General features: G+C 37.2%; 1 protein-coding gene across 1 annotated transcript; it reads right to left on the bottom strand.

Moving 5' to 3' along the window:
• Positions 1-402: 402 nt before the first annotated feature.
• Positions 403-1,660, bottom strand: LOC113320827 (two-component response regulator 24-like). The gene is made up of 3 exons (XM_026568718.1): positions 1,587-1,660; positions 895-1,135; positions 403-801 (listed from the first exon to the last, which is right to left on the bottom strand). The coding sequence occupies exons 2-3, from the start codon at positions 1,093-1,095 to the stop codon at positions 637-639; spliced, it is 366 nt and encodes a 121-aa protein (XP_026424503.1). The 5' UTR covers positions 1,096-1,135; positions 1,587-1,660; the 3' UTR covers positions 403-636.
• Between the last annotated feature and the right edge of the window lie 9,555 nt (positions 1,661-11,215).

Genomic DNA, 11,215 nt, shown 5'->3' with positions numbered 1-11,215 from the left:
GGGACTAAGATTGGATCTTTCCCACATCTTCTACCAAGTGCCTGATGATAAGGGGGGACCGCCAAAGAATCTGAAGCAATGGAGTTTGCATCAAGCAGAACCTCTTGCAAGGAAAATTCAGGATGAATTTTCATTAACGGTAGACCCTCAACGACTCAAGTAGCCGACGGTAGATTTTTTTTTTTTCAGATTTGGTTTTGTTGGTCCCGCTCAAATACACAAATATTTTGGGATACTGATGTTAGATGAAATTTGTACGTGGGACAAACTTGTTTGCTGTAAAAAACTTAGTTTAAAGGGTCAAGGGGCATTTTAGGTGAAACATATTTTTTTATTTTAATTTTCCTGGGTGAAATATGCAAATTGGCTATATAAACAGCATATTTCTGATTTTTGGCTATATAAACAGTATCAAAAGCTAAGAATCTATTTCACCCAGGAATTTTCTGTTTTGGTCTTTTTGACCAATTTTGTGTTACAAAAACTTGAGAAGCTTATTCATTTTACTGATATGATAATGAGAAAGAGAATTTTGTATTCCTCTCATGTTGCTCTATACTAGCTAGCAACTACAAATTGAAAACAAGTTCATCTGCTTCTCATAAATCTCCAGATATCTAAATTATATCATACAGTCTACCCGACTCTTGCGTAAGGCATCAGCATGTCACGAGCCAATGGCTTAGTGAAAAGGTCGGTCAAGCCTGACCCAACAAAATTCGCTCGAAGAGTTTCGTCAGAGATTGACGAAACACCAAGGATCGGAGTTTCGATTCCCATTTCGCGAATTCTTCTTGTCGCCTGCAAATCATTTTTGATTCAAAATTATGTAATATAAAATAAATTATATTAGCAGTTGCTACTAATTGTGAATTTAAACCATAGGTTACATACCTCAGGGCCATGCATACTGGTCATCTCACAGTCCATCAGAATTAATTGGAACTTGTTCCCCTCTTCTAGGAGCTGCACCGCATCTTTGCCATCCTCCGCCTCTTGAGTTTGGAACCCGAGAGCTTTTAGGTGCGAACAATGCACCATCCGTGTAATGCGGTCGTCATCTACCACAAGTGCAATACGAGCTGGTGCAGACATTTCAATGGGTTGATACTGAAACCGGATAAATTATGTATGCCTGAAATGAGAGAAGATTCGGTAATTAGCAATTAAAGATATGCACGAGACACATTTCAAATTACTTAGCAGTTAGCACCAACAGTTTCAATTAGGGCCAAAAATTACAATAAACCCCCTAAATCTATCCTTGATCACCAACAGTTCACTAGAGTTCTTTATTATTTAGACTAAACTAGAGCTAGAGACCGGAACATGCAGTCACAAGTGGATTTCGCATGCATGGAATCAAAATTTTCTTTATTGTTGAAGCTTGTTGGTGGAATTCTCTATCTCCAATGGGGATTGACAGAGATGTAAGATGTTCTTCCACGCTTTTCGATTTCGCTCAAGTTTCTTTTGCTTTTTTTCGTTTTTGATTTCTCTTTTGCCCTCTTTGGGTTTGATTTAAAAATATATATTGTAACAGAGGAAATGGATATGCCATTTAGAGAGACCATGCGAAAATTTACCTTTTCAATTTAGTAGACAGTGAGGTGAACTTATATACACACATTTCATCTATATATATTCACACTTCTGCAATAGTAAGGTATATTATGTAGAAACATGCATGTGATAGATTTCTTCAAATTTATTTATGACCAACGGCTTGTATTCATTCTAACTATAATTGTAGTGATAACTACACATTATAACACAAAATTGGTTAAATTCACCAAAATCAACAAATCCTGGGTAAAATGGACAGTTAGATTTTGATACTGTTTAAATGGACAAAAATGTAAAAATAGGGCGGATGTAACCAGTTTCATCGTGCCCATTTTCAAATATTTTTTCTTATTTTTAATTTACACAGGATGTATCCAGTTTCATCCTTACTATTTTTTAAATTTAAGCTAGGATGAATCCAGTTTCATCCTTGCTATTTTTTTTTGGCCATTTCGCCCAAACGATTTTTTACTCGTCTATTTGAACCGTGATTTAAAAATATTTGGACAAATGACCCATTTTCCGACATTATAATGACATGCACATGATAGCTTTCATCAAATTTATTTATCAACCAATGGCTTGTATTCGTTCCATGTGATAGTCTTCTTCAAATTAAAAACAGTGAAGCCATAAACCAAATTCAAACTAAACCAACATTGAAAATGCTTCTCTTAATAGATTTAGCGTTACTTTAATCTGAACAATACAAAAACACACTAAAGCTTTGACAAAGATGCTGCCCTGGTGGAGTAGTGGGGTGGTAAGACTGAACAGGCGATCTCCATGAACTCAACATCATTTTCTAAAACCCGCAAGATGTTGAAAGGCAGGCAAATGTTAACAGTTATGACCCCTTCAGATGGACCAGGATCGGTGATAATCCTGCCATCATACTTGAAGTTGCTCCCCGTTCGAACTGCTAGTGGTACACCCCAGCCAAAATCATCGCCATAGGGATTGAATCTTGCCGATCCCACTACCCACAAATTAGTAGGTGATATATCAAGTCATAAATTTTAAAGATTCATGAAAATGATGAACTAAAAGAACAAATTACTCATGAAAATGCCTAATCATTCAAATTATCAGTACCCATCACTATTTGAAGGGAAAGTTAAACAAATTTGTTGCAAAGATGTACCAACCCAAGCTTATGCTTGTATAGAAAATTCACTAGTACATTAATATTTAATGTGCAACCATGTCGTAGGAGTTAAATATCGCACACGTTAATAATTACGCGAAGTAAAGGATACAACCGAAGCGAAGGGCGTCGCACACAGCAAAGTTGAGATGACGCGCCAGATGATGTCAGCAAAGTCACGAGTAAAGTGTGAAGGATTATGAGAAGAAGTATGTTATGTGAAGATGAACGATTGTATATGAGCGAATGTGTCGCATAGTGATCCCGAAAATAAAGGGTTTCTTAGTTGTCATCCACTATGTAAAATCTTATATAAAGAAGAGAGGTCATTGTTTCTGGGAGGATTCTAGGATAAGTCTTGGTCAAGGAATAGGGAGAGAGAGAAAGTGAATCTAGGTTTCAAGTAGAATTGTTGTAATACTTGAATCTATCTTGTAAACATTCTCAATCCTCAATTAATCAAATAAGAATTCATAATGATCACTTAGTAATTGGATTAGTTTAAGTGGAGTGTAGTTGTAAGAAAACTTACAACTACATTTTTGGCGCTAGGAAACAGCTCTGGATGATAATTCCTGTTAATAGATCTGAAATTCTTAGGAAAATTAAGGAAGAATCATAAGGGACCCATGAAGACAACAAGAGTCATACCAATTCAAGGAAGAGGCAGAGATATACAGTGTAATAACATAACTAAAGTATCAATTTCTGAGGCAGATTTTCAAGCAACGGTAACCGGGAGAATTCATAAAAGAAATTACGAAGGCAAGAAGATAGAGAAGGTAGAGAAAGAATTACCATTACAAGATTGGGAAAAGGTGAAGATTTCCTTTGCGGCAGATGAAATTCCAGAAGAAAACTTACAGCGAGCATATCCATTGGTAATTACGGTCACAGCCGAGCGAGAAAAAATTATTGCAAAACAGAATTGATTTGAAGGATGGGCGATTGATAAGACATTGGTAGATACAGGAAGTGCAGTTGATATATTATTTTATCGCACATTCAAAGCAATGGGATATGAAGATGCAGAAATGGCACCTACACCATATAATGTTCATGGATTCAATATAGCAATTACAAAGCCAAAGGGAGAAATCGTGATGCGAATATTACTGGGAGAGGTTCACACAAAGATAACACTGTGTGTGATTGACATTGAGTCACCATACAACATGTTGTTGGGACGACCATGGGTACATGGATTAAAGGCTGTAGCGTCAACATTACATCAATCTATCAGATTTCCAATTCCAAGCGATATAGGTGAAATTAGAGGAGACGTTAAGGCTGCGAATACTTGTAATCAAATAGATGTGTGAAATTATGAAGGACGAGCAAAGAAATGAAAGGATCGATGGAGAAAAGCAAAAGAACAAAGGAAAGAAGAGGAGTTTCGAATATACATGATAAGAGCGAAAGAAGGAAAAGGAATACCAGGTGAAGAACCAGCGGAGGAAGGTGGACGAATTAAAGAAATTAAGGAACCAACACATATAGGGAACCAAAAGTGAATTTTACTGCAGCAGAACCAACAAAAGAAATAAATATAGGAATTGAAGAAGAGCCAAAAATATTAAGAATTGGAACTAAAACGGATAAAGAAGAAGAGGAAAAAACAATAAGCATTCTGCGAGAATATAATGATATTTTCGCATGGAGTATGGAAGAAATGCCAGGAATAGATCCTTCTGTCGCATGTCATAAATTAGACATTAAGAAGAATGTAAAGTCGTTCAAGCAAAGGATAAGGAAAATTGCAACTGATTATTATCCTAAAATAGAAGCAGAACTACAAAAGATGTTAGATTCAGGAATTATAAGGGAGGAAAAATATCCAGAATGGATAGCAAATATGGTGGTGGTACCTAAAAAGAACAACGAAATTAGGATTTTTATAGATTTTACAGATCTAAACAAAGCGTGCCCTAAAGACTGCTTCCCTTTACCCGACATACCTCAAATGGTGGAATGAGCATCAGGGAATGATATAGTCACAATATTAGATGGGTACAAAGGCTATAATCAATTTCCTTTGGCAGAAGAAGATCAAGAACACACAGCTTTCTTCGCACCAGGAGGTTTATATTGTTACACGAAAATGTGGTTTGAATTGAAGAATGCCGATGCGACTTATCAAAGAATGGTGCATAAAGTATTCGAAAAGTGGATACATAAAACATTGGAAGTCTATGTAGATGATATGCTAATTAAAAGCAAAGAGGCGAAAGATCATGTTGATGATTTGCGAGCAATATTTGAACAGATGTGAATATTCAATATTAAAGTAAACCCAGAAAAATATATAATTGATGTATCATCAGGAAAATTCTTAGGCTATATTATATCCAAAGAGGGAATACAAGTTGATCCGGAAAAGGTACAAGCGATTAGAGATATGCCACCACCTGCGACAGTCAAAGATGTTCAAAAGTTAAATGGATTGATAGCATCATTGGGAAGATTTATTGCAAGATCTTCGGACAAATGTAAACACTTTTCAATATACTAAAGAAGGGAACCAAATTTGAATGGACAATGTAGTGTGACAAAGCATTACAAAGCATAAAAGATTATTTGGTAAACTTATCCATTATGCAAAAGGCGAAGCAGGGAGAAGAAATGTTATTGTACCTAGCATCAACACCTCATGCACTAAGTGCAGTACTGTTACGATCAGAGGAAGGTGTAGAAAAACCGATATATTACATAAGCAAAACATATAACTCCGCAGAAAAAAATTATTCAAAAATCGAAAAGATGATTCTCGCACGGGTATATGCATCATTCAAGCTTCGCATTTATTTTCAATCTCACAAAATTAAAGTATTAACAAGGGTACCAATTGAAAACGCAATGAAGAATTCGAAGAGGTCAGGAAGAATAGAGAGGTGTAATGCACAATTAGGAAACTATGAGATTGGTTATGAAATTTTATGTTCATCAAAGTCTCAAGTTATCGCAGAGTTTCTTGCAGAATTTCCGATAGAAGAAGATGAATATGTAGAAGAAATGATGGAGGTGGATGAAGAACATGGAAATCCTAATGATTTATTAAATGAGCGAAATCCAAACAGATGGGAGATTTTGGTGGATGCATCCTCCAATAGAGAAGGAAATGGGATTGGTATTGTATTCGTTTCACCAACAGGAGCGAGAATGGCTTACTTATTCAGATTGGACTTCGCATCCACAAATAATGAAACCGAATATGAAGCAATCGTTCACGCACTAAGATTAGCAATTGAAATGAAGATTCAGGATGCACGAATAACTAGTGATTCCCAGCTAGTAATTCGTCAGATAGAAGGCACATATAGTACTAATGAACCATTTTTTCAAAAATATAGAAGATTGCCATCAATGTTAGTAGATCCTGTCGCAAGGGATATAAAAATACAAACACTATTATTACCATTTATAGAAAAGGGTGAAGAAGTGCAAACAGATGTGATGATCATAGACGATATACAAGCAGAAAATATGAGCGAAGAGGACTGGAGAACAAAGATACACTCTTATATAGAGAAGGGGGAATTTCCGAAGAAATGATTAGAAGCACGCAAATTAAAGAGTCGTGCGACAAATTATGAATTAAGGGATGGTGTTCTTTATAGAAGGTCATTCCTTGGACCTTCGCTCAGGTGTCTTACGCGAAAGGAAAGAAGATCATTCGGATACAGAGCAAAAATACAGGGCTATTACTGGCCATATATGCATGAAGATACAAAACAAGTTTCGAGGAGATGCGAAGAATGTCAACGTCATGGTAAGAAGGTACATGCACCTGAGGCTATGCTTAATACATCAAAAAATGTGTGGCCCTTTGGAAATTGGGGAATAGACATTGTTGGACCATTTATACCAGGGACGGGACAAAGAAGATTCTTAATTGTCGCAACAGAGTATTTCACTAAATGAGCAGAAGTAAAAGCAGTTCAACATATCCGTGATAAAGACATCTTCACATTCAATTTTGAAAATATTGTATGCAGATTTGGCATTCCTGCACAATTGGTGTTTGATAATGGGAAGCAGTTTGAAGGAGAGAATATAACAATGCTGCTCAATGAGTTCAAAATTCAAAGTGGCAAATCTACTCCTATGTATCATCAAAGTAATGGACAAATAGAAGCTACAAAAAAAAACAATCGCAGACAACCTGAAGAAAAAGTTAGAAGGGCACAACAAAGGATGGTGCGAACAAGTACATAATGTAGTGTGGGCTTACAAAACTACAAGAAGAGAAGCAACGGGAATGTCGCCCTTCTGTCTGACATATGGAGTAGAGGCAGTGCTACTGGTGGGCCCGGGAAAGCGTGTGAAATTGAAACGAAATGAAACGCGGGCCTACATTAATACCGCAAGTGCACGGTCGTCAGTTGTAGCTCGTGCAAGTACGGGTCGATCCACAGAGACTGGGTGTGTTTGGAGTTCTCTAGCTATTTTGGGCTCTAATTTGTTGTTGGTTAACTATGAAGCCTTTTGGGCTTTGGGCTTAGGGTACCTTTGGATTATAGGCTTGTTTGATAATGAAGTGCTTTAGGCCTTGGGCCTTTGAAGTAAAATGAAATGGGCTTGGTTTCAGTGAACTGATTTGAGCTTTGGGCTCAACAGTTCAACTGTGAATTGGGCTCAGCTTTTGGAATTACCAGTGAGTGGGCTTTGAACCTGGGCTTTTAGCCTTTGGTTTCAATGAACTGAACTTGGGCTCAGTGTTGAAGTGAGATTTGGAGCAGCAGCAGACAAGGCTGGGCTGGAGAAGAAGCAACAGCAGCAGTGGTGGCTTCAGCAGCAGCAGAAGCAGTGCACAGCAGCAGCACAACAACATCAAGTAGTAGGAGCAAATAGCAAACAAAATGAAGGACAAGTGAAAGTAAAACAGTGGCAGTGAAGGAATGAGGAAAAGTGACAGTGCAATGAAACTAAACAAGAACAATGGAAGTAAACCAAGGCCTAAGCCAAGGGCAGGGGAGATGGTGAAGGTGAAATGGTGAAGGTGAGCCTAGGCATACTACTAGAGTGGGAAGAGAACCAGCTTGCTCACAGTCACTAGTGCGCATTAGTTTCTCCCCACTGCTCAATCAATCCAATGCTTCACAGGCTTTAGCCTAACATTCACACAAAACAGTAAACAAGAGTGATGAAAGAACACTAGGATGTTGAATCCACCATTAACCTAAGGGATATTCTACTCACATCTAAGATAGTTACCAAAGTACTAATTGTCTGATTAAAGTACAACTAGTCTAAGGGCTTAACAACATTGGACATGAGCTGCACATGATGAAGACTATCTTATTGATTCATGGTTTCATCCAGTCCTAGCATTTGAGGTTTAGAACATACATAACAAGAACATTACAGAACATGATACAAACATTACAAAAACATAACATAACAGGAATATGGGAGTGACAGCAAAGAACAAACATAACACAACAGTGGAGTTCATAACAGGAACAACACATAACAACATCACAGTGACATAAAATGGAGAAAATCAAAACATTAAAATGGATAAACAGTGAACAACAAAATGAACATTTAACAGAACTAAGTTCTGGACGCCGGCTATTCCAGGCATAAAACCTCACACACAAACCCACAGTTCCCTTTTATACCCAATACCCAATTTAGGGTTTATAGAAAAATACCCAAATTCAAACAGTGAAATTAGGTATATGATTTACCTAATTTTTGACAGTACAAATTGAACCCATAACTAATTCATTGCTTCTCCTAACAGAAATTAGGGTTTTCTATAAAAATCCCAAAAATTGAGAAATTAGGGTTTCGTAAAATCTTACTTTGATGGCGCAATTTCTTCAATCAATCGCTGACCCATCCTTCCTCTGACTTCACTGCTCCTTCCCATGCCTTTTCTAGCTTCGATTGATAACATGCAATCATTCTCATCAATTCCACACGTCACTGAAATCGTGTGATGTTGATGAAGTTGATTGAAAGTTACCATGTGCGGTAGGTGGTGGTGATGATAAAGAAGGTGGTGTGGTTGTGGCAGAGTTGGTGGTGGCGGAATGGGTGTTGCAGTTGCAGCTCTGCAACTGTCGGGTGGAGGAGAGAAGAAAGAAAGAGGAGAAGAATGGGTCGACAGTTTAGGGTATAGGGTATCCGTTTTTAGGGTGTTGAGCGGGCGCATCAAAGTTAGATGTTGGCGAAGCTGAGCCACTGGAATCGAAGCTGGTAGGTGAATCGGACGGCTCCGCCTGAAGAGGCTGGTATCGACCGTCGGATGTCTTGATACAACGAAGTTAACGGCTCTAGATGGGGTTAGGTGTTGAAGTGTTAAGCGGAAGTATCGAGATTTGATGCGCAGGCAAAGAAGCGACCGTAGGATCTAAATGTGATCTAATCTGAAGGCTTGGAATTTAGGCACTATGGTGTTTTGCAGGTACTTCAGATTTTGATGAACGATGAAGAAGCGACCATTGGATGATGAGATGGATCCAATCTAACGGCTGAGAATGGAGGCGGGTATGGATATAGAAAATGGGTTTGGGTAAGGGTTTTGGGCCTTGGGTATGCCAAGCCCATATCTTCTTTAAGAACAATTCTTCCTTCTTGAGCCCATTCCTAGCTTTTTGGACGTGCGCTCCATTCTTTGCGGCTTCCTTGCGTAATTTCTTCCGGCTTTTCACCACTTTCAGCTCTTTTCCGCTCCGCAAGTCATCCAGACTTTATTTATTACCTAAAAATGCAAAATTAAGTAAGAAAAATATTTATTCTTGAAAACAATGAAAATACAGAATATGGGATAAAATGTAGAATTACTGCACAAAAGATGAGTTAAATGCCAACAAAAAGGGATAAATATATACAATATTTGGCACTCATCAATACCCCCAAACCTGAATTTTACTTGTCCTCAAGTAAAACAAAACTAAGGAAATCCTAACTATACCACTGTCGCTGGTCTCTCGAATGCATTTAGCGTATGCACTAAGCCTTTTAAACCACTAAGTGTCCCTAGTGGACGAGTTGAAGTCTCGTGAAGGTTTGCTTAGAACGTACCTACAAAGTTCTAGGTCAAAATATAAGCTCAGATTCCATCAAATGTGACATGTGCAAGTCAGTTAAGCTCACAGCAAAATGGAGATGTCAATCTAGCTATCAAAGGCACAATCCTAGCACTGATAACAAAAAAGACATGTGATAAGAGTGTAAAGTGTATCTACACATGTGTAAAGAAAGATCTGAAGTTATGACTACTAATCACCAAGAGATAGTTTCTCAGGCTAAGAACCAAGGTCGAAATCTAGCTAGCTGTCCGGACTTTACGAGAATTGTGAATGAGTTGGAGGTATTTCACAATTACTCGCGTTGTACATCAATGGCATACACCCTCCTTGCTTATTACAATGAAACAACAAAATGACTCTTTACATGACTCTTATTTACATTGACTACTCTCTTTTTATTTTTGGAACAAGAGATGATGGAATTGATAAATACTTGATTTTTTTGTATTTTTCTGATATATATTTTTTATTTTTTTTTTTTTTTTTTTTTTTTAAGAAGGAAACACTTTTGATACATACAAAAGGAAACAAAAAATTACATGACACTTTGCAAGAGGTAGCCCTTTTTGATGCACCCAGTTAAATTCGATGGTTGTCTTTCTTAATGTAACCTCCACCTTCTATCCCAACCAACCAAAGAACAAGCTAGTCAAGTTTCGTTCAGTATTCTAAAGTGATTGGCAATCGTAACTTCCTATCAAACACCTTGAAGATCGAGGCCATACATGTATTGGTAGATCGTGCGCGTGCAAATTTTATCACTATGTGAATTGTGCTAGAATCAGGGTGCCTAAATATCTAGACTAAGACTCCTAATAAAAATACATATTTGCACAAGAGTCAACATTTCAAGGTAAATGAGCTCCATTTTATGATTTTTAATTTTTTAATTTTTTGAATTTTGATTTTTAATTTTTTTTTTTTTTTTGGAATTTTTCAATTTTTTCAAAAAGAAGAGGAGTTCGTTTTCAATTATGGCATATTATATGGTATCTACTCTCACCCCCAAACCTAAACTAAACATTGTCCTCAATGTTTCAAAATATGGAAAGAATTAAAAAACAATATATGAAGAGGACATGCTGAGTAGAGTAAAAGGAGAGAGAATACCCGATTTCGGCGAAAGCAATATTAGAACTCCGTTATTCAAGGCAAAAATCCAACATATTTCAGCCGAGATCATATTGGATTAGCAAAATATATACAAAAGGAACAAAAGGGTTTTTAAAATTTATCTACTGGATTATATACAAAAAATTCACCATACACTAACAATCTAAAGAGTTGAGGATCAACCCAAAAGAAAGTGTAAAGGTTTCAACAGCTTCACACAATAATAATATAGGCAAGAACAAGTGAGAAACTGTGAAACAAAATGAGCTACCCCCAAACCTGGATTTTACAGAAGATATAATTTTGAAAACAAAATCGCGCAGTTTCGGGGGTTCATCATGCACAA

The sequence above is a fragment of the Papaver somniferum genome, chromosome 11, assembly GCF_003573695.1.
Source record: "Papaver somniferum cultivar HN1 chromosome 11, ASM357369v1, whole genome shotgun sequence".
Lineage (NCBI taxonomy): Eukaryota > Viridiplantae > Streptophyta > Magnoliopsida > Ranunculales > Papaveraceae > Papaver > Papaver somniferum.
The sequence above is the reverse complement of the archived record's forward strand: the minus strand, read 5'-3'. Positions and strand labels throughout refer to the sequence as shown.

Coding starts and splice junctions, on each gene's coding strand:
- LOC113320827 (XM_026568718.1), bottom strand. CDS start 1,095: ATGTCTGCACCAGCTCGTATTGCACTTGTGGTAGATGACGACCGCATT. Junction 802..894: donor CCAGTATGCATGGCCCTGAG/GTATGTAACCTA, acceptor AATGATTTGCAG/GCGACAAGAAGAATTCGCGA.